This window comes from Suncus etruscus, chromosome 5 (assembly GCF_024139225.1).
Source record: "Suncus etruscus isolate mSunEtr1 chromosome 5, mSunEtr1.pri.cur, whole genome shotgun sequence".
Classification (NCBI taxonomy): Eukaryota; Metazoa; Chordata; class Mammalia; order Eulipotyphla; family Soricidae; genus Suncus; species Suncus etruscus.
The window spans coordinates 150450342-150474746 of NC_064852.1; the positions used below are offsets into that span (position 1 = coordinate 150450342).

The following is a 24405-nucleotide window of genomic DNA, read 5'->3' on the forward strand; positions in this document are numbered from 1 at the left end:
GCTGTGCCCCTGTAGAAAGACAGTGCACAGAGCTGGAGCAAACCTCTATAGGACTATGCTTGGGCATTTGTTTTGTTCATTTGTTTTGTTTGTTTGTTTAATGAAACTCATCTTGTCCAAAACACAATGTCTGCCCTAGGTTCTAAATGGCATGATGGCATATGTGTACAGGTAAACATTTATTTTCTTGTTCTGATCTCCAGCCTTTGATATAGGTAATAAAATCCCCTTGTTTGGCAGTTATTCCACCTTTCAATGATAATAGACTAAAGCTTGATTACTTGATTACCTGTTCCTTTTTCTTTCTTTTTCTTTTTTTTTTTTTTTTTTTTTTTTTTTTTTTGCGCTCTACCTCTGATGCTCAGGGCTTACTCCCGGCTCTGTGATCAGAGATTCCTCCTAGCTCGGGAGTGCCAGGGATGAATCCCAGATTGGCTTCATTGAAGGCAAGTTCCTCACTCACCTAAAGATGCACAGGAGGAGCTTGGAAACTCAGTAAGGAGGGGACAATTCTTTATGAGATCATTCAGGGAAATTGAGGCTAGAAGTGGCTTCCCCACCTCTCCTGGCAAGTGCCCTGCTGAGGGTGTGCTTTGTCACACCGTGAGCATCAAAAGTGGCTCACTGAGTGTAGAGTTTGTGGAGAGGGAGGAGCAATGGATCCATTTTTCACATCCTCCCAGGAAAGGAAATGCTACTGTCAGTCCAGGACCCTGAACCTAGCAAGCTGGCACTTTGGTGCCTTTTCCTCTTTTTGTCTGGTCTTTTTTAGAAAATTAATTTTTGGTCCCCTTATACCTTACCATCCAGAACTCTACTGTGCCACTAGATTGAAATACAGACAGACAAAGGCAAAACAAAATCATGTTCCTGTGTTTTTTCCTGGGGCTCCCTAGAAGCTAGAATATTCTAGAATATTCTCTAGAAGCATCTAGAATTCAGATGAGCCCCTCTTCCCAGGAAAAAGCAATAAAGAGAAATTTGTCCATTTTCTTCATGCGTCTGATTACAGTGTTTCCAGTCTCTATACAAAATATCACAGGCAAATCCCAACCTTGCCCCACTCCTCCTTGATCTTGCTTGCACTCCCCAGATCCTCCTACTTCTCTCATTTTGTTTTCTGGTCTTTAAAGACACAACCTTTTTGGCACGTTGCTGTACTTAGGGAAGAACAACTTGGTAAAATTTCTTGTGGCCATTAGCCTGAAAAGTGGGTATAAATCAGCCAGACACATTTTTGTTTTGTTTTGTTTTGGGGGTTGAAGTTTGGGCCATATCTGGTGATGCTCTGCGCTCAGAAATCACTCCTGGCTTATGGGATGACGGAGATCGAACCGAGGTCCATCCTGGGTTAGCCACATGAAGACAAACGCCCTACTGTTGTGCCACTGCTCCAGCGGCCCCATTGTTTTAAAACTTTCTCATTATCAGCTACTGTTTCTTTTGATGAATATGGCTTTGTCCTCCCCAAAGCATTTCAGATAGAGGGCTGTTGCCACTAGAAATGTGGGAGGTTTCTCTTGCATGAATGGCTGCCTGAATGGCAGGTGTTTACCCTGAAGATCTCTACAAAGCAAGTTCCTATAGATGAGTTTAAAATATTCATGGATGAAGTTCTTTTGAGGTGGGTATTTCCAATTACATCCCTAGATTTGTACTTTCGAGGGAAAAGTGATCTGAGATTTACAGATAGCTCAACTTTCTGACTCAAATACAAACCAAAATTTTGCCATATTAGATGTTGATATTTAAATTCAATTACCAAATAATTACCAAATAAAGGGCTTTGAACTTGAGAGCTGATGTTGCTTACCTCCCTTGCATGCGGATGATCTGGGCTTGATCCCTAGCACTACATGGGATCCTTTGAGCACTTCTAGGAATGATCCCTGAGTACAGTGCAGGATCAAGTACTAAGAACCATGAGGTATGACCCCCCCAAAATAAATAATAAAAGTGCACTGAAAGTCAGAACAACAATGAGATAACACCTAGTATCAATGAAACTGGCACATGTCACAACAAATCAAAACAACCAGTGTGTGGGCCAGAGCAATAGTAGTACAGTGGTACTGGCATTTGACTTGCCCATGGCCAACCTAAGATTATACCCTGTACCCCATTGGGTATCCCAATGAGTTGTCCCTGAGCTCAAAGCCAGGAATAAGTCCTGACTACTTCCAGGTATGGCTCCCGGACAAAACAAAACAAAACAAAATAAAAAACATAATTTCTGTTTCTGCTTCCAGAAAGATTGTGAATATTGAGTGGCCTGTGAGTAAGTGCTGAAACTCTTGGGCCAATATTCTCCTGGCATGCCCTGTACCTTAGGTGGTCAAACAATGAATGCTCTCTTCAAATGTGAGACCGACCAGCCCTTGACTTTGGAAAGTCTGATCTTGTGGCAATGGAAGTGTGATGATGGGGTGTTATTAAATCACAGGAAATGGAAGGGTAAGTGATGAGGTGAGGAGACTGGGCTGTAAAGGGCACCTTAGGTAAACCAAGGGAGAGAATAATGGTGAGTAAATATTGACATGGAGCCCAGGAGAATATGAATGACTTTGTGAACTGGCATTTTTGTGTTTATTGGAAAGATAATGTTCCTGGAGGAATATTGAAATCTTAAAGAGAAGACAAAGAGCTGTGTGTGAGGCAGAACCAATCTTCTCTGTGTGCTGATCTCCCTGAAGTGACTGGCAATACCTTTACTGAGAAAAATGACTGTGAGGGTTGCGTATGATTTATCATTCAGATAAATAAGAAGTAGATAACATATATTTCCCAGCAGAAGCACCCGACTCACCATGAAATAAAACATACAAATGTGTATGTCAGTTTGGTTTGGGAGGTGGGGTAGATATCAGGCTACACCCACCAGTGCTCAGGACTTTTTCCTAGTGCTGTGTTTAGGAATCCCTCCTGGCAGTCATCAGACGACCATATTCAGTGTCCATGATGAACCAGCATTGGCTGCATACAAAGTAAATGCCTTAACCTCTGTCTGTGCTAGCTTTTCTCTCCAGCTTGTACTAGTTAGCCTGATCTCTTGTAGGTACACTTGCTAGTGGTGAGAAGTATTCTGTCACCTGCCAAATCCAGATGTGCCCTTCTTGGTTCTGTCTTTAGAAATTTGGTCTACCTTCTTGACAAGCAAGGCTGTCCCCCAAACTTATCAGATCTGGCCCCTCAATGCTTTAGCCAGCTCTAGGGCTGAATTTATTTTTAAAAATTTTAGAAGGAAAGATTTTGATCTACTAATGTATAGGTGACACAATTGCTCTACACTTATTTTTATAATGAGATTTTTTTATTTGTTTGTTTTGTTTTTGGGTTATACCCAGCAGTACTTAGGGGTTTCTCCTGGCTCTGAGCTCAGAAATTGCTTCTAGCAGGCACAGAGGACCATATGGGATGCCAGGATTTGAACCACCGTATGTCCTGGATTGGGTGCATGCAAGACAAATGCCTTACCGCTGTGCTATCTCTCTGGTTCCCTAATGAGGTCATTTTTATCTGACTTTCTACTATGTGTCTTAATGAAACAGAGGGGGTAAATATATAATATCTGCTAGGAAGCTTTAGTACATTTAGTGTGCTCAGGAATTGCTTGTTTCTTCATTCCTACTTCCATATAAAGTATAGGCGACACCCACCCCCCAATTTATGAAGGTTTCATTTAGGATTTTCTGATTTGGGAAGAGGTTGAGACATACCAGGCTGTGCTCGGGTTTTATTCCTGGTCTCAGCTCAGGAATCACTCTTAGAGGGACTCAGGGGACCACATGGAGTGCCAGGGATCAACCTCAGGTCTGTTTTTTCAAGGCAAGTGCCCTACTGACTGTACTGTCTCTACGATCCTCAAATTTTTTAATTTTACAAAGGTGTGAAAACAACATGCCTTCAATAGAAACCATATGCCTAACTTTCATCTTACTCTAGGCTAATACTGATGTTCAGTAGTTTGGGTATGTTAGGTACAATTTTAACTTGTGATACTATCAGCAGTGATGTGTGTTATGGTAATAGCCTCATCATTCAGTCAGGAAAAGTCTACATCTTAAGCAGTTCACATTAGGTTTAATTTGCTGGGAATTTTTTTAAAATATAAATTTCTTTATTGTAAACAATATGGTTTACATAGTTGCTCATAAAACAATTATTTCTGGCATTCGATGTTTCAACATCAATTCCACCACAAGTGTAACATTCCCTCCATCATTGACCCTAGTTTCGCATTCTTCCCAAAGCCTGCCCCTTGGCAGGTATAGATAATTTACTTAATATACTGCTTGCTACAGCTAAGTGGTAATGAAATTATCAAGGAACAAAGAAACTTCATTAAATTTTTTTTTGAAATTTGTCATATCTCACAGTGGGGTTATTATGTCATTGTCTGAAAGTTTTCCAAGCTGTTTATGCTAGTTGAACTTTTTGTTTGTTAAACTTTGATGGCTTCTATGATAATTTCATATTTCATTTGTTGTATCCTACTGGGATGTCAATATTAAAATTATGGAGATGGTATGTGGCCACATAGATGGCCACATGGTCCAGGACTTAAAGAATCTGTGGAACTGAGTCAATGAGCTCATTTGATGACAGTGGTGGATCGTGGGCATGGCTGTTAGGACTTCCAGAAGTATAGAAACTGTGGGGAGGCAGCTTGCCCTTGGCTTCAAAGAGTCTCTGGTGATGTCAGCCACAAAACTTGCATACCTGGAGTTTTTGGCAGTTAGGTGTCTGCAGAAATGAATGAAAAAGAAGTAAATTAGGGCCAGTATTGTGGCAGTAGTTTTAGGGTTGTGTACAGTTGCCAAGGTTTCAGCAGGGTGGGTGATTTGATCTATCTCCTCGTGAAGGACCCCAGTTCTATCAATTCATGTTGAGAATTTCTTGTGGCCACAAGCTCAAGTTTTTACTGGTGAGAGAAAGTATGCCCTGGGATATTGGAAGATTCTGTGAGTACATTGAATGAATGTGCTTCCGTGTGGCGTAGCAGTTGAACAAAGAGAAAATGTTCATTTTACCTGAGATAGGAGTACTGTGTAGTTTCTTTCCTTCTGTTAAGATGTTGCCAGCTGCAACTAAAAAAGAATCTCTTGTCTTAAGCAAGTTGAACCCACTTCTACTCTCACAAAGCAAGAGTATTTCTGGGGTCAGACAACGGTGACTTAGCAATTTTATCTTGAGTCTGCAGTCCACACAGCCATGATGTGAATTGTCTCAGCTAAGAGTGTCATTGGCTGCAAACATTTAAGATCTCCTCACCAGACCACACAGCAGAAGGAAGAACAGGCGTAATCCTGGTATTTTTTTCCTGAAGATAGAAGATCTTCTAGTAATCTCTCCCCTACCCTCCTAGCATTATGTATTGCATTATCAAAACTGAACTTTCAGGCCCAGAGAGATAGTACATCAGGTTAGGCACTTGTCTTGCACCCAACTAACCTAGGTTTAACACCTGGCAACTCCTATGGTCTCGTGAGCCTTCCAGGAGCACAGAGCCAAGAGTAACCTCTGAGCACTGCTGGGGTAGCCATCAAACAAACAAAAAACAACTGACCATCTGTGGTCAGATCAAGTTACTAGAATTGACTTATGCCAATCAAGATCTGCCCTCCACAAACCTGGGAGTTCTTTCCTTTTTAAAACAATAAAACCAAATAACCTGAACTAGTTTCTGGTAATAGGAAAGCAAGAGAAATGGTTACATAGGGCCCAGAGAGATAGCACAGCAGCATTTGCCTTGTAAGCAGCCGATCCAGGACCAAAGGTGGTTGGTTCGAATCCCGGTGTCCCATATGGTCCCCCATGCCTGCCAGGAGCAATTTCTGAGCAGACAGCCAGGAGTAATCCCTGAGCACCGCTGGGTGTGGCCCAAAAACAAAAACAAACAAACAAACAAACAAAAAGAAATGGTTACACAATCTCTGATACAAAGATTCAGTATACCTGGAGTGCTCAAAAATTGGGCATACCAAGTAACCACTTCTAGCATCTTCTATACTCTCCATCCACTTCCCGTCAGTCACAGCTCCCATTTCTAGTCAGTTGCATCTTCCATTTCCAGTCATTCACATCTCCTGATTCTACCTACCAAATGTCTCAGATATATACTACAGTTGTTTAAGTTCCAGATAGCTCCTGTCTAGACTCAGATTCTTTTTCTCTATCCTGGCTCTCACAGTCCAGTCTTCCTTTCTGTCTGGCAATGGCACCTTCTAATTCAAAGATTTTCAGACTCTCTTCTGATGCAACCACCTCTCTAACAATGCCCCAGATGAGTTATTCTTAGATATTTCATTGCTTTACTGGGGGACAGTTTTGCCTTTGAGTTATTTGTCTCTTTTGTGCCTTCTGTTACCCATCCACCAGGCTTAGTACTGTTCCTCTGGGGCCACTGAGCCCCTCTACAATGAGTCTAACCCCCAAAGTGACCTCTTGTAAGAGTAAAATACACCTGGAATTCTATAGAGTTAGAAGAAAGAACCAAAGGAATGTAAATGGCTCACTTATGATTTTGAAATTGATGACATGCTGAAATGATGTCATTCATTCTGGATGCCTTTTGGTGAAGAGAATTACATGGCTCCAATTCATTCCACCTGCTTCTTCTTTTTTTTTTTTTTTTTTTTTTTTTTTTTTTTTTTTTTTTTTTTGGTTTTTTTAACCCCGGCAGTGCTCAGGGGTTGCTCCTGGCTGTCTGCTCAGAAATAGCTCCTGGCAGGCACAGGGGACCATATGGGACACCGGGATTCAAACCAACCACCTTTGGTCCTGGATCGGCTGCTTGCAAGGCAAACGCCGCTGTGCTATCTCTCCGGGCCCTTTTTTTTTTTTTTTTTTTGGTTTTTGGCCACACCCAGCAGTGCTCAGGGGTTACTCCTGGCTGTCTGCTCAGAAATAGCTCCTGGCAGGCACGGGGGACCATATGGGACACCGGGATTCGAACCAACCACCTTAGGTCCTGGTTCGGCTGCTTGCAAGGCAAACGCCGCTGTGCTATCTCTCCGGGCCCTTCTTTTTCATTTTTAATGTGCTATTTATTCAGTCTCGACATTGAGGCTGGAGACTAGACCTAGGGTAGAAGGCAGAGAACAGTAAATCTGAGTATTGTGGGGAGAAACTATATTGGAGTTGAGACATGCACAGCTGAATGACCCAGTGTTCCATGCATTAATGATAGGGAATGCATAAATAAATAATAGATCATAATGATTATCATAGGAAAATGGTGGCAAAGAGTAAAGCAGAGACAGATGAAAGGTAGATAAGTAGATACTATATCATGGTGACAATAGACTGATGATGAGAAAATGGAGCCAGATAATAAACAGATGATATTGTAAGACAGGAAGCCAGAGAGATATTCATCCTCATAGTTCCCATCTGTAGTTCACATATGTGTCATGTCAGCCATAGGTCCCCAATCCTTGCAGAGTAGAAGCAGCACCTAATTTATCTATCAATTGCCCTACCTCAGTCCCTTCCCCACCTCAGAGTTGAATCTGCATAAAAATAAACAAAAGAACCCTGACCTGGTCAAAGTGAAATAGAAGAAAACTCAATCCAGAGTGGGGTGGTTACCATTCTGACTCAAATTGCTGGCACACTAGCTGTCTTTCTGCCTCTGTCTCACCAGTTCTGAAGTCTGTCAGGTTTGCAATTTACTCTTTGTGGATGACTTCTGGGGAATCCATTGCTAAGTCATCTAAATGAGTAGGAAGAACTAGATTCTTGGCTGGGTCTTCATTACTCAAGTTTTAGTTTTTCACTGGCCTTTTGTTCCACTACTGGTTTTCTGGAAACATAAATAGTTTTTGTTTTCCTCTGGATTTGTGATACAGAGCCTGTTTTTAGATTCTTTAAGAACCAAACAGGCAATTGCTTATCATGGGGCAACTTAAAATCGAAATAGCTCAGAGCACTCATTCTTCTATGACATTGTTTTTGAACACCCACCACTGAACTGGAAAAACAAACATGCTTCAAGGAGAGATCTGAATTGAAAGTTCTCACAAGGGTTGCATGTCTCTGGCAGTCCTCACTCTGTCTTTGGAGCTGTTCCTCCACAAATTATGTTTTACACATCAGTGGTTGTGGCATCTCCAAGACAACGACCTCCAGAATATTCTAGTTATTTTTACAATTATTATTAGGAATAAAGAAAGAGATGCAAATGACTCTCCCGCCATTCAACTTCTCTAAACTCCAGCTGGTGGTTATACTTTTCTCATGGATAATAGAATTATATTTATGTATATAGAAGTGTATATATATATATATACCATTTATTGTATTCCTAATCTGGGTCCTTCAGAAGACCCTTTACTCCTCCAAAATAAAAAATACAAGTTCTAGAAAACATTTAGAGTGGAATATGCTTAGCATGACACAGTAAAATCAAACTTTATTTTATACTTCATGTGCAGAAATGTAGATACTGGGTTTTCTAGTTAGAGGAGTCAAACAATAGTTTGGGGTATATCATCTTTTTTTAGGTATGGCTGGATAATTTACACTTCTAGCTTGGGAGCCAATACAATTTATAGCCTTGGCTGACATGCCTGATATGATACCAGCTTACATGTCATGTCCACTGTCCCCCAAAGTCCTGAGCACTCCCGTTTCATCCCCCAATGGACAGAAACAATTATTTGAAAGTGGGAAGCTGTTTCATCAGTGGGACTGCTCTTCAATACTCTTTGCTGGGGTTTCTGAGGAGCACTATTCCATTTGGCTTTGAGCTTTCCTGGCTCACTCAGTATTGTGCTCCCCTCTCTAACACACACACACACACACACACACACACACACACACACACACACACAGAGTCTTCACAGTCTCAGATCTGTGATGTGAGACATAAAGCCCTAACAACACAGCTGTATTTTGCCTCAAAATGCTGTAGACTCTCTCTCAGGTACTTTCCTGACTAAGTTTGACCTTCATCATGAAGATCAAGGGAGCATAACTTAAGAGCAGCAGGATCTTTGCTCAACCTGAAATTATAATCTTATGATTTTCCTTCTTTCTTTCTCTCTTTCTCTCTCGTTTTTTCTTTCTTTTTTTCTTTCTTTCTTTCTTTCTTTCTTTCTTTCTTTCTTTCTTTCTTTCTTTCTTTCTTTCTTCCTTCCTTCCTTCCTTCTTTCTTTCTTTTTCTTTCTTTCTCTTTCTTTCTTTCTTTCTTTCTTTCTTTCTTTCTTTCTTTCTTTCTTTCTTTCTTTCTTTCTTTCTTTCTTTCTTTCTTTCTTCCTTTCTTCTTTCTTTCTTCCTTCCTTCCTTTCTTTCTTTCTTTCTTTCTTTCTTTCTTTCTTTCTTTCTTTCTTTCTTTCTTTCTTTCTTTCTTTCTTTCTTTCTTTCTTTCTTTCTTTCTTTCTTTCTTTCCTCTCTTTCCTTCCTCCCTTTCTCCCTCCCTCCCTTCTTCCTTCCTTCCTTCCTTCCTTCCTCTTTCCTTCCTTCCTTCCTTCCTTCCTTCCTTCCTTCCTTCCTTCCTTCCTTCCTTCCTTCCTTCCTTCCTTCCTTCCTTCCTTCCTTCCTTCCTTCCTTCCTTCCTTCCTTCCTTCCTTCCTTCCTTCCTTCCTTCCTTCCTTCCTTCCTTCCTTCCTTCCTTCCTTCCTTCCTTCCTTCTTATCTTTATTTAAACACCGTGATTACAAATATGATTGTAGTTGTATGATTACAGTCATGTAAAGAACACCCCCTTTCACCAGTCCAAGATTCCCACCACCAATTTCTAAGATCTCCCTTCTCCCCACCCCACCCACACCTGTACTCAAGACAGGCTTTCTATTTCCCTCATTCATTCACATTGTTATGATAGTTTTCAGTGTAGTTATTTCTCTTAACTGCACTCATTACTCTATGTGGTGAGCTTCATGTCATGAGCAGTACCTACATGGGTAAATGGGGAGAAATAATGGTTGGGACTGAAGCAGTACAAGATTAGAAATGAGCTTTGTAGGGCAGAATCAAGGTCACAATACCAAATGGATATTATATATATATATATATAAACTATAGGCATTTAATACTATTAATATATATATATTGTACGCATGGGGGCACTAGCCCCCGGATGGTTATTGAAAAGGGGACCCAGGAGAAAAAATTTCCTGTGACTGTCCCAACATAAACCAGTGCTGCAACAGCCTGCTCTTCTCCCAAAGCGCATTCCATTAGTGTAGGGAGAGGTAGGGGGAAAGCCTGATGACCCCTATAGAATCCACCTGGACCGGCACCCAGGCATGGATTCCAGGGGAGAAAGAAGGGGATTGCTGGGGGCCTGCCAAGCCTCCCAGCACTTTCTAGACTAGGGAGAAGGCCTTTGGCATGGGGCCTCCCCAAACCCCATACCTGGCAAGAGCTGGCCTCCAGAATCAAAGAGGAAACCAGAAGCCAGATATTTGCCTGCCCTCCTCCCCATGCACCTCCCCCCTGGAGTATGGAGGGAGGGGGTAGCCTGAGGACTGCTAAGAGTACACCTGAACCCACTTCTGGCCATCTGGGCTGGCACCCAGAGAAGGCCTGGAGTCCAGGGGAGAAAAAGGGGGACGGCTGGGGGCCTGCCAAGCCTCCCAGCTTTCACCAGGCTAGGGAGAAGACCTCCGGCATGGGTGCTCCCCAAACCACATACTTGGCAAGAGCTAGCCTCCAGAATCAAAGGGGAAACCAGAATCCAAATATCTGCCCACCCTCCTCCCCATGCACCTCCCCCCTGGAGTACAGAGGGAAGGGGGAAGCCTGAGGACTGCTAAGAGTCCACCTGAACCTACTTCTGGCCATAAGGGCCGGAACGCAGGGAGGCCTGGAGTCCAGGGCAGAAAGAGGGGGGGTGGCTGGGGGTTTGCCAAGTCTCCCAGCACTCCCCAGGCTAGGGAGAAGGCCTCCAGCATGGGGCCTCCCCAAACTCCATACCTGGCAAGAGCCTGCCTCCAGAATCAAAGAGGAAACCAGAAGCCAGATATCTGCCCACCCTCCTTCCCATGCACTCCCCCCTGGAGTACGGAGGGAAGGGGAACGCCTGAGGACTGCTAAGAGTCCACCTGAACCTACTTCTGGCCATCTGGGCCAGCACCCAGGGAAGGCCTGGAGTCCAGGGGAGAAAGTGGAGGATGGCTGAGAGCCTACCAAGCCTCCCAGCACTCCCCAGGCTAGGGAGAAGGCCGCCGGTATGGAGCTCCCCAAACCCTATACCTGGCAAGAGCTGGCCTCCAGAATCAGAGAGGAAACTGGAAGCCAGATGTCTGCCCATCCTCCTCCCCATGCACCTCCCCCCTGGAGTACAGAGGGAAGGGGGAACCTGAGGACCCTTAAGAGTCCACCTGAGGGCCTGGAGAGATAGCACAGCGGTGTTTGCCTTGCAAGCAGCTAATCCAGAACCTAAGGTGGTTGGTTCGAATCCCGGTGTCCCATATGGTCCCCTGTGCCTGCCAGGAGCTATTTCTGAGCAGACAGCCAGGAGTAACCCCTGAGCACCGTTGGGTGTGGCCCAAAAACCAAAAAAAAAAAAAAAAAGAGTCCACCTGAACCACTTCTGGCCATTTGGGTCGGCACCCAGGGAGGGCCTGGAGACCAGGGGAGGAAGAGGGGGACAGCTGGGGGCCTGTCAAGCCTCCCAGCACTCCCCAGGCTAGGGAGAAGGCCTCTGGCATGGAGTCTCCCCAAACCCCATACCTGGCAAGAGCTGCATAAGCTGAGTTTTTCAGACCTGTTATTTCAGTGTGAAAATTTCTGACTTCATGCCCCATTATTCCTTGAATATATATTTACAATAAAGATCCACTGCTTTATTAAACAGCAAAACTGAAAAGAAAACGGCATCTCCATTGGGGGTGGGGGGGTTGGGGAAGGCGGCTGTTAGATAATGTTCTATTCAGAGTCTGTATGTTTCCTTGACAGTAATGTGGTTTTGCTTTCTTTTTATAGAAAATAAAACTTGGGAAAAAGCCCAAGAGTAGGTCCTTCAGAGTCTGAGATACTGGCTTGTATGAAGGGCACAGATATTTTAGACAATGAGTCCTGGACCCCCAGACCAGACTGATTTTTCTCAAGCTGGATCTCAGAGCACAGTGGCACACTGGTGTCCCATGTGGCTCACAGACCATGAGGAAACGTGAACTATACCCCCCCCACCAGTGGAAAGAAAGCCTCTTCCAGGCAGGGGCTGACTTAGGTATTATAGGCAATACATGCAAAGTCCTTCTGTGATTCCCCAGGAGAGGAGGGGAGAGGTTGATGGGGAAGGTTGGGTAAAGGTCTTGACTTTCTGTCTCCCAATCCCACCAAGGCCAGAAGAGAGAATATTCTTGGGTCATGATAAAATGAAGAGGCCGGAGAAATAGTGCAGAGTATGAAGCTTTGTTTTATATGCAGTCAACCTCAGTTTAATCCCTGGCACTGCATTGAATCCCCTGAGCCCTGCCAGAAATGATTCCTGGGCACAGAGCTAGGTGTCTGTAAGCTCTGAGAACCTCTGAATGTGACACACTCAAATATAAGTGAATTTGATGCAATTATTCTGTAATTTCAGTCTTTCCTTGCTGGAGTTTGAATAGCCTCTTGATGTGTTTCTATGCTCCAGATCTTGGATTGGCCACCATGTGTCCCTGTGTTCTCCTGTCAAGCTCTCACTACGGGGCCAGCTCAATTATAAAAATGCGTCAGATTTTTCTCTACTCTCCATCACTGAAAATCAATGCCAACTTAGACTCCAGAAAGAAACCCTTGTTTTCACCTGTCCATAGAATGAAGTCTTCTCAAACAGCTGACTGACAAGATCTAGTAAACTCACTCTCATTCACTATAGCATCCAAAATTGCTTTCCTTGAACTTTAGAAATCTTTTTCTTAGTGTATTTTTATACCATACATATTCCTTTGTCTGAAAATTCAAAGTGACTCTTAAATGGCCTGGTTCGTTGGACCCAGAAGACAAAGACTATTGTGAGCCTAGACTCCTGAAACCTCTGGGGGTTCTGTGTGTCTGATGGTGGCCTTCAATGACAGGGTCCTGTTCAATGGTGTTTCAGGAGCCCTCCACTGTTTGCCATCAAACTTCTTGCTCTCTGTCATCCAGGTAGTCCAGGTACCCTAATGGACTCTTTCCTGGGAAATTGTACTCTGAACTCTGACTTGGAGTATCCATAGAACCTTCTGAGAAATTGCAGAAGTGCAATTTCATGAGCTATCAAAAATAAAACAGAAAAGGGATCACATGCATTTCAGAGACTCTATCGCTGGTCAAGACCACTACCTTCCTCTTCCACTTCTCTTCTTTCTTTGAAATGGAGCCTTCACTTCATCATTAGCAACTCCTGGTGAGGCGTTTTTGGTGGAGTTTTAGTAGCTTCTACTCATATTTTTCCTTCTTTTTTTCTTTGTGATCAATATTAACCCCAGGTTTCTTTTGGTGTTGTTGTGTTATTGTTGTGTTGTTGTTGTGGTGGTGGTGGTGTAAGACTGGAAGAAGCTGGGAAATATGTCCACTGCCCTCTTAGTCAACTGCTGTATCACACAACATTGGCACTTCCTTGAATGGCTCCTGTTTCCCTTAATGACCTGCAGCCCAGCCAGCAAAAGCTTATAGTTATAGTTATAGTTATATCCCAGTGTCCCCTCATACAGCCCCCCCAAAACCCCCATACCTTCCTACTGAAGCCCATTCTCTCAGCATTTGTTATTTCCCTACTATGTCTCTTTATATCCTGCATATGAAAGCAATCATTCTGGGTCTGCCCTTCTCCTTGTGTCTCACTCACTTCACTCAGTATTAGATTCCAAATCCATTCAGATCACAGAAAATTGTATGAGTTTATCTTTTCTTAGAGCCAAGTAGAGCCTATATATAGATATATCTCCATCTATATTTATAGTTATATATCACATTTTCTTTATCCAGTCCTCTGGGGTTGGGCATTTATGTTGCTTCCAGATATGGAATATTGTGAATAGTGCTGCAATCAATGTATGAGAACATTGGCTGGTTCAACATTTCTGGAGAACATGACAAAGATTTTTTCTGTTTGAAAGTGTCCTTCAGGGACTGAAGCCATAGTGCATAGCCATAGTAGGTAGGACATTTGCTTTGCATGATGCCAATCTGGGTTTAATTTTCAGCATCCCATTTGGGCCCCTGAGCACCACAAGGAGCATTTCCTGAATGCAGAACCAGGAATAAACCCTGAATACCACCACTTATGATCAACAAAATTTTTTTAATCCTTTAATATTCTGAAAGAAATGTGTTGCAGAAAAAAATAAACATGTGGGTGCTCGATTTTTCAGCACATATACTAAAATTGGAATGACAGAGAGAGAGAAATTAGCATGGTTTCTGCAGAAGGATGACATTTGCATGTCATATTCATGTAATATTCCATGCTTTCAGTTAACATCGCTGAAATCATGAGCCCCAAACTTCAACAACCAAACTTAAAAGGTGTCTATCAAGATGGCAGTCTGGGTAGGGGTCACAAGTCAGAGAGGTGAACTAGGAGAGAACCAGAGAGCATGGGAAGAGGGAAGTTGACAATGGTATTGGGATTGATTGGTTCTGGAACATTGTATGTATAAAACTCAACAATGTAAATAACTTTTTAAATCAGGGTGCTTTAATGTGATTTATTTTAAAAGAAATGGGAGGGGGCACCTGAGAGGCCTTATGATAGATGTCAGACTCTCACACAGGACCTTGGGGGACAATGTAAGGAGCCTGGATTTTGCTGTGTGGGGAAGCTCGAGGTCTAGCTTTAAGCAGACTATGTTAGAGTCTGGGGCTTTCTGAACGCCACTAGGGGGAGCTTGGTAGACAATGGGTCAGACTTAAGGTTAGAGAAGGAACAGAGAGACTGGAGAAATGCCCAAGAGCTGGCCAACAAGAAAGCTGGGCCCCGAGCCCAGTATCTGAGGCCATGGACCTGAGCTCTGGGCCCCAGTAGGGATGAAATGAATGTTTTCACGATCGAGTGACATCGTAAAAAGGATTTGACCTGAAGTCCAACTCCAGATCTTTTTTTTTTCCTTGACAGCTAATGACTGGAACATTTCCTTGATATACTTTGTTTTTCCCTCTTTGACTCAAACCAGCAGAAATCCCAAAGGAAAAGGCATTTCTTCCCTCTCCCAACATCCCTCAAAGAATTGCAAGCCCAGATGCCCTTAAGATTTGCCTGGTACAGTAACCAAGTCCAGATGGTTCACTATCAGACTTTGTTAAGTATTTGTAGATAATCCACTGAAACAAATTCTGGACTGAATCATAAACACTTGGCTTCCCAAACAACTTATCTCTGCTTTATGCCAGTGGGAAGGTCTTTCTTTCTGTGCTAATGAATTTGTAACTGCCAGTTAATTACTGTTAAAGAAAAAAATAGCTGCTGAGAACACCAGTCTCCATGGGAGACTTTGACAAAACAGGAGACAATTTGTTTCTAGTGAAAAAAAGAAAAAAAAAAAAAAGGCAGCAAATAAATGAGCAGCACTTTTTGAACGTAGGCAAGGGAACTCGTTTTGGGTTTGTTTGTTTGTTTTTTTTTTTTTTTTTTTTTAGGAACTGTGCTTTATATGTGCAGAGAAAGAAATCATTCTCGAAGGGAGTAGATTTAAATATCAAAATGGCATTTTTATCCCAAGGCCAAGCATCCGTGATTTGCACAGAAGCAAAGGGTAATCTTGGTGATTTGACTGAACATCAGAGACATTGCGAAAGAGCTGGGCTCTGAGAACTGCCCAAAAGGAAAACCTGCCAATAATTTGGAAATTTCATAAACTGTTTCCCAGTTTTGTAAACCCATGTATTATGCATTAGCTACTATATCTGAATTCTCCCTTCAGGCAAATTGCCAACTTAGCAACTAAATGGTAGTTTTAAAATTCTAATAGAAACCAGCCTCCCTAACGTTGCACCTCCTTTTTTTTCCTCATGGGAAAAGAAAATGGGTGAGGAGGAAAAGGGTCACTCTCTGGAAGAAAGAGTTATCGGGATATTTAATAGATAAATTTTGTTTGCTCTCCTTTTGGAGTTGGAGTTTAATTTTTGCTCTTGCAAGAAATGATGTTTGCCTATTTCCCATAAATATAGTCCTATGAAATCAGTTTTTTCATGTAGATTCCATGCCTGCTAATAAGCAAGAAACTCATTCCCCACAATCTTTGGGCAATGAATGGCTTAGGGAGCTCAGCAGAGTACAGCTCTGGCATAGGAAACAAAGAAATCAGGGTCTGGAGAGATAGTACATTGGGTAGGGCACTTGCCTTGCAGACAGCTGAACCTGACTCAATCCCTGGCACCACCTAAATTCTGCTGAACCTCTTTATGAGTGATCTCTGGATGCAGAATGGGAGTAATCCATGGACACCACTAGGTGTGGGCCCAAACCAACCCAAAACAAAAATGCAAGAAGAAAAAGAAGACAAAAAATTTCTGAAACAAAAATCTACTATATGTACTATTCCTTATTGTAGGGACTGTGGTATTATGAAAGAAATTTGAGCAGATGTGAGTTCCAATGCAGCTCTCTAGAACTTTCTTTATAGTGGAGTGCCACAAACAATTCACTGTAAGAGACAACAGGTGGAGAATTGGGGCAGGGAGTGAAAAGGTACCAACTTCCAATTAGGAAATAAATGGGCTCTGCTGGGCCACATGGTTGACAATACCAGTTGTTTCATTGAAGGCTGCTAAGAGAACTTTCTCATCACAAAAAGGGAATGAATAAAGCCCAGTGAGGTGATGAGCATTAGGTCAATTGTAGAAACTGCCATGATGATGGCAATCCCATCTCAAGATAGATACATTCCAGGTTACTATGTACTCCATAAATGCTGACGATGTGTCAATCATATCTCCAGAAAACTCATGAAAAGGCACAGCTCAAAGGTCGACCCAGTCAGGTTGTCTCCACTTGGTTAGTGTGAGCCTCTTCCCAGAAAGAGGAAGTCATAGGTCCATGATGTCACCATTTAGCTCAGTCCTCAATGGGCCTATTGCATAAGCCCTGATCACATTCATATGATTCATGTTGCAGATTCATGTTGCATTGTCTTAGCCACCACTTAGACCCAAAGTTGGCCATAGATGGATTCTGTTGGAGGAAGTGTGTGACCTGGGTAGGCAGTCTATGATGGGATTAGATGGTTTCTCTTTGCTTTACTCAGTCTATGCTGGTTTGGACGGTGATCTAGCAGCTCTGCTTGGAAATGTTTTATCAATAAAATGTGCTAAGGGATTTTTGATCTATCTCTTCTTCCTCTTTGTTCTTTCTTCCTGGGTTGGATGTTATGAGTCCAGTCTTCATTCAGGTCTTGCAAATAATTGGTCAGGTAGAAATAAGTGACCAGTTCTTTCTATCACACACAGGCATACACACATGCTCTCCCTGCTCTTCCTCACATATACCCATCCTCATCTCTCTTCTCTCTTTTCCTTTATCTCTTTTCTCTTCATTCTCTTTCTCTTCTCTGTCTCTTGCATTAGGAATCTCTTTGCAGATTGTTCTATGTAACAGTAACAGGATGGGGTGGAAGGAAAACTGGAGATATTGGTGGTGAGAAATGTGAGCTGGTGAATGGTAGTGTACATTATAGGATTGAAACTCAATCATGAACAATTTTGCCATCACAGTGCTCAATATTTAAAAAGTAACACCAGTCTTCTACTCATAACATTTCTGTTCTGCTTGAACAGCCTATCAATTCTCTCAGAATTGGGTTGGGTTGGGGGCTACTTTTAATTCATTGCTTGGAAGTGCAGGTGGTTCTGAGGCTCAAACGCAGGGCCTCACACACGCAATGTAAGTGCTCTGCCACTGGGCCACATTCCCAGGACCCTTGCCTGATTTCTATCATTTTTATTTTCATCAACAGTGATGTCCAACAGTGTTCCAAGACTCAAGACTGTCTTTCCATTCCTCAAAGGAGCCATCACATTAGACTGTTAGCCCCACCAGGACAGACCTAAAGTTCCTGTTCTTTTCCCTCTGCAGCTGACTTCGCGCTGCCTGCCAGGATGGGGAAACAGAACAGCAAGCTGCGGCCCGAGGTCATGCAGGACTTGCTAGAGAGCACAGACTTCACAGAGCACGAAATCCAGGAGTGGTACAAAGGCTTCCTGAGAGACTGCCCCAGTGGCCACTTGTCCATGGAAGAGTTTAAGAAAATCTATGGGAACTTTTTCCCGTATGGGGATGCTTCCAAGTTTGCAGAGCATGTCTTCCGCACCTTTGATGCCAACGGCGATGGGACGATAGACTTTAGAGAATTTATCATCGCCCTGAGTGTGACCTCTCGGGGCAAGCTGGAGCAGAAGCTGAAGTGGGCCTTCAGCATGTACGACCTGGATGGCAATGGCTACATCAGCAAGGCAGAGATGTTGGAGATTGTTCAGGTAGGAGAGTCCTAGTAATAATATCTGGGCTCCTATTCCTTGTGTGGACATAGGGTACTGGACCTGCACACAGTCCTGTGGCCACAAAAGAGGGCTTTGGGTCACATCCCTGGTGCTATGCCCAGGACGGAACCCCCGTGCAGCTCAGGGTACCATATGCAGTGTTTGGATTCCAAAGGGTTGTGACTATTGCAGCCAAATACAAGGCAAATGCCTCCCGTTTCATAGTTATCCAGCCCTGGGGTCCATTTATTTTTTCTTTTTCTCATGTTCTTTTTAGTGTGGATGGACACACAGTTCTCCTGAATGCCCTTAGTCAGTGGGTGGTAGGGGAGGGAGGAATGGTGGTGGCCAGGAGTGATAAGATGGAGGCTGCTGGAGGTCTGGAGCATGGGTAGAGTTTTGTCTTGGACACTGCCTACTCAGGTTTAATCCCCAGCATTTCATATGGTTCCCTGAGCAACCACAAATAATTCCTGAGTGCAGAACCAGGAGTTATCCCTGAGCATCAGAGGGTATGACCGAACCCCCCCCCCCAAAAAAAAAAACAACATAAAAAGATAGCAACTGCCTTGCAGTATGGACTCTCCTGACATGTGGGTTTCTCCGGTGCAGGCCCCACACCTGTGTTTATCACTGGGAGGCACCTGGCAGCAAGAGTGACTCAACAGGGAGGAACGGAGACCAGGGGTGCATAGAAGGCTGAGCTAACAGCAGAGCAGACACAGAGCATGCTGGTGGGGCTTGCTGAGCTCTTGCTGCCACTCCCTGTGTCCAGCACAGAATGTCCAAAGGGATCATTCAGCACAGTAAGGCATCCGTTGTTCCATAAAGTAATTCAGGACTTCCCAGACTCATAGTTATGTTTTGAGTCTTCTAAATTAGCAGAACTCGACTTCTATAATCAATGCTTATCCACTCCAGGTTTAGAAACTGCCTGCTATTAGAAGGACCCACATCCATAGAAGTGCTCTTGGTCTCCCCTTCTGCACCCTGCAAAGGAAGGTTTCAGAAAGTGGAAATCCTGCAGTGCTCTCTCCCTCCAGATTGAACTCACTGTTTTCAGATGGAGGCTGAGTCATGCTGCAAATGAACAATTCCTGTGTTCCCTCATTCTTTTGCTTTTGGACCATACCTGATGATGCTCAGGCGAAATTCCTGGCTCTACACTTAGGAAACACTCCTTGGAGTGCATAGGGATCCATATGAGATGCTGAGGATTGAACCTGGTCGGCTATGTACAAAGTAAATGCCCCATCTATGAATGGCTCACTCTGCTTTTCACTCCCACTCGCCAAGACCTTGGATACGTAGGTGGGACCATTCCCACCTACAGACCCCCCCCCCCCCCCAACAAGTGCTAAGATCCCATGCTGAGCACCTGGTGCTGTGAAAAGTCCCGCTTCAGTTGTTAGGACTAGAACCCACACCATGTGGTGTTTATATATGTGTTGGGATGGGGCAGGGACTATGAGTCTACCCTACATGTCAAAATTCGATTAAGTTATTTTCTAAAAAATTACTAATGACAATTTGGTGTAATATCCACATCTGGAGGAGCCTAACAACACCATATGCAGATTTATTTTTAGAGGCTTAAAGGATTATTTCCCTACCCACAGGTTTGTTTTCTGCGGGATAGATTTAGGAGCCCAATTGCGAAACCACCTTTTACCACTGCATTCAGACGGCCTCCTGACAACAGTCTTAAACCAGCCACCAACACTCACCTTGTCACAGAATCCTCTCACGTGGGGGGCCCCATCGACCAGCACACCCCTGCAAAAAAGATTCCCTGCTGCCTCTCCTTACCCACTGCATAATTTTTATTCTTTCTAGAAAACACCTTCCAGGTTCTGAGTTTAGGAGCTTTGCTGACATATGACTGATCTCATTTGGTCACATAGGGTTCTCTGAGCACCACCAGATATAATCCAAAATCTCTTCTTCCCCCTCATCCCCAAAAATCTCCTTTCTAGAGGGGATTGGTTTCAGTGCTAGTCTGTTGCCTGGAGCCCACAGGTATATGGCTGGCTGACCTTTGATAGAAAACCTGGGCAACCTACATTTGTTTTCAAGGTCAGCAGTGTTACACATAGATACATATACATATGCTCACACATACACATACACACACACATACACAGCATGCACCAACTAGCTCTTGTGGCCAGAACAGTCTCCCTGGTTGGCTTCATTCCTCACTGACCTTGACTTTATTTAAAGATTGAACATTGTGTTGAGAGCCCAGGTTCATACCACTGTTATTTAGAATCAGGTTGTCCCTCCTGGCAGTGATTCTAGGTTCTTTGATACAGTTGATAAAGGCAGGGTTGGGGTGCTGAATGTCGGATTGAATGGTCTCCAGTTCAGAGTGGGGAAAGGAGAATCCCATGCCCCCTATCCATGCAGGAAAGGAGAAGCTGATCTGATAGCAATTCCCCACAATAAACAATCCACAAAAATATGAAGGTTTTAGCAGGCAAGAAACTCATACTGCAAGCTATTTACCCATAAGCCACTTGCACCACCATGTGGAACCACAAGCCTAGACGGCAGCTCACACTCAGGCCTCCTCACTCACTAGCATGTATTAGGAATAAAAACAAAGCCCCATGCCACAAGGGGAGAGGGAAAAGTCAGATGAAAAGGCAATGGGGAATCAAGACCAACAAAACCCAATTAAGATACATGAGGACTAATTCAAAGGCCTCTATTTACATTGGGAGCTCCCCACCTCTCAGCACTACCCACATGACGAATGGAGAGATGAATGAATACTCAGCATCATTCACATGATGAATAAGGCCTCTACCTCTCCAGCAATGGAAAAGTAGGGGAAGATAATAGGGGCAGCCACTGATTGCCCTCCAGGACTTCCCCTTCCTCTTGATTCTCATCTGTATCCTATGTAGACAACCTCACTATGATCGTCTCAGCCACTGGGAGTCAAGAAGGCCCAGCAGATGGGATTCTTCTTGTTTTGTTTTGTTTTTGGTTTTTGGGCCACACCCAGTGATGCTCAGGGATTACTCCTGGCTACGCGCTCAGAAGTCGCTCCTGGCTTCGCTCCTGGTTTGGGGGACCATATGGGACACCGGGGGATCGAACCGCGGTCCGTCCAAGGCTAGCGCAGGCAAGGCAAGGCACCTTACCTCTAGCGCCACCGCCCGGCTCCGGGATTCTTCTTTATACTCTTTCACACTTCTTTCTACCTGACATTTGCTTTTTTAATATCTGGGACCTTGGAACCCTCTTCTGATTCTGGAGAAAGTGGGGGCAAGAGCTCTTAGACCATCTGCTCTGGCACCTCTGGGTTCACCCCAACTCTTGCCTAGTGGATGGTCTTTAGATGTGACTGGGACACAACTGAAACAGAATGTAACTCAAGAACTCATCTTAGTCCTTTCTTAGCTGCTGTGCTATGGCTCTCTCCTTAAGTGGAGCCAGCTATAACTCAGCCAAGGTTCATTCTTGCTTCAGCATCAACTTTGAGAGCTGAATCTGTCATCAGATCACTCTGGCCAGTTCTTCTTTCCTATTAGTTATCTCTCTCTAGAATGCTCCCTGTCTCCTTCAGGGCTCTTCCTTATTTTCATGTTCCCTACAGCTCTTTCCCATGGGCTTGTAGGCACAGCCCTCCCCCCCCCCAATACTGGTTTAGGGGCATTGCCTTGTCATAAAAACTTCCATACTGACTTTGTTTCCTAGGGTCTCTATGTTATGTTTTCATGCCCATGTGTTGCAAGTCAGCCCCTGATGAGGTTGACTGATGGAGGGATGGAGGATGAGGCCTTTCTCCTCCAGCTCGGACCACACGTCTGTTACCCTGTTCAGCTGGCGGTTCTGAGGAGAATGCGGAGGGAAGAAAGCCAACAGGCAGTCAGGCTTCCGAAGAAAATAGCTCTTTATTCCATGAAGAGGCCCAAGCCAAAAGGCCCAAGAATAGGCCTCAGAAAAAAGCCCTTCACCTTCCACAGACCCTTGCTTTTATGCCCCAGAATTAGGTACCACCCTAGGGTGGGAGCAGAATGCCAGGTCATACCCTAGGGTAGGGCACAATCACTGATCAGGGTAGGGTCAGTAACATAATAATCCCATAAAAATGTTTACATACACAACACCCATGGAGCTAGAAACAACAGAGAGGTATTCTATTTAAGCACAGATCGGGATCCAGGAGTTTAAGAATTTGGCTGCTTCTGGAAGGATGGAACATTCTAGAAGGGAAACCTATTCTATGCTGCTCTCTGAGATCCCAATAGTGGCCACTGTCCCTTGGCTTTTGGGGTTTCCTCACTCTAATCTCTGGCTCTACCTTCATATCATGATATCCTTGGGTGCTTGTCTAATTGCCCATCCTCTTAAAGACCACAGTCTTTAGATCAGAGTCTGCCATGTTCCTCATACATGGGCATGTGCAGGGGTTCTGAGTGGGCATAAAATGTCATTGAACTCTAGTCAACCTTGTTCTCATGGTATTAGTTATTCTTCTAGACTACTTCATTGGCCTGTGCCACATGGATGAAGAGAGATCTTCATCCAGGTGGTCACTTCTATCATGGCAGATGGTCACTTCTAACACAGCCAGCTGTTCCTTGATAATCCACCAAAACTAACACACTGATGCCATGCTGTCAATACCCCCAAAGCCAACGAACTCATTGTCACATACACACCCCTGCACACATGATAAAGAACTTGCATCCCTGAAACACAGAAGCTCCAGAATGTCTGTCTAGGAAAATAGTTTGAACTCTACGGGTTGTGTGAATCACCTTTCTAGAGAGAAATTACTGAAAACTAATTTGGGCCAGACAGATAGTTGGAGAAAAGAGACATGTAGATGACACAGGTTGGATCTCTGGCACTACATGGTCTCCCTAACCACCACAAGTTTGTCCCTGGGGAAACTTGGGGTTTCCCCAGCATCTCAGAACTTGGGTTCTAGTAAGGAAACACAGTCTGCTGTACTGAGAATCTCTAGGATGGGAGCTCTGGACTTTTGAGTACTACATGAGAGCCACATTAAAAGAAATTTGAAAAAATAGTGAAAAATATTTTTTTCCTTCATGTGAAAATAATGGAGACTGAGAAACTGGAAATGAAACAGCTAGAGGATTAAATAGGCATAGGAGGTAGGGAGGGCACATGGCTGAGAGCAGCTGAAGGAGATTTTTTGGGGTGAATTCTGAGGTTATTTACCCCCAGAAGCCAAGTAAATGGTGGGGGTGTGGAATTGGAAGGAGAGGTAATGAATAATGAGCTTGTTTCTTTCGAGGAAAATCTAATAAAACAAAAGTAGGTTGGGTTGAGAGAAGGCGGTGGCCTCTCCCATGAAATGCTCAGCCATGGTTGGATTGTCAGAATTTCCAAGAAAGTTGCTGAGGACGCCTCTTCCAAGTCCTCTTGGCCTCAGAGCCATCTGAAACATCCTAAGACAGCTCTGTCCACAAGGGGCAGGGCCTTATCCTGCTGGGGACCCCCACCCCAGCCTCTACTGTGTGTCTGGCTTCCTTCCCAAGAAAGCTGGTTAGACTCTGGGGACTGACCCTCACTTTCCCTATCCTTAGAGCCAACTCCTGGGTGTTCCTGGCTCTGCCTTCACCCAGAGAAAAACAGGGACAGTTCAGTCTAATTAAAAACAGGATGTCTTGCTCTCCCTCACTGATGTCGCTAAAAATAAACCACCAGAGCCTGGCCTTTTTGGGGGGTCTAATCCCATTATATTTGCGGGGGAAGCTGCAGCTAAGAAAAGCCAAGATCTGCTTCCTGTTGCCATCTGGGGTGGCCTCTTGGCTCTCATGGGATTCCGGAGCCTGGATTTGGATTTTGTGATGCAACTAGGAGGACAGAAAGGGCAGTGACTATTATGAAAAGGAAGCAAAGAAACTGACTCTCCCTCCCAAGTCTGGTTCTGTGTCCCCCCATGGTTGCATATGTAGGGACTCATCACCTCAGGCTCATGGCACTCAGCTCTGGGAGTTCCCATGTCAATGGACAAGCCTTGGTTGCTGA

The 24405-nt window shown here is 44.0% G+C and overlaps 1 protein-coding gene and 1 non-coding gene across 5 annotated transcripts in view; both read left to right on the forward strand.

Moving 5' to 3' along the window:
* The window catches only part of NCALD (neurocalcin delta), a 302037-nt gene that overhangs the window by 269976 nt on the left and 7656 nt on the right, over nt 1-24405 (forward strand). For all 4 annotated transcript variants that reach the window (XM_049773935.1, XM_049773937.1, XM_049773936.1 and 1 more), the window contains one exon: nt 17987-18387. In XM_049773935.1, the coding sequence (XP_049629892.1) occupies nt 18010-18387 (378 nt within the window). In that variant the 5' untranslated portion in view covers nt 17987-18009. The remainder of the gene's footprint in view (nt 1-17986; nt 18388-24405) is intronic.
* Nucleotides 14273-14382, forward strand: LOC126009899 (U6 spliceosomal RNA). The gene has a single exon (XR_007496070.1). It is a non-coding gene; the product is annotated as a U6 spliceosomal RNA (small nuclear RNA).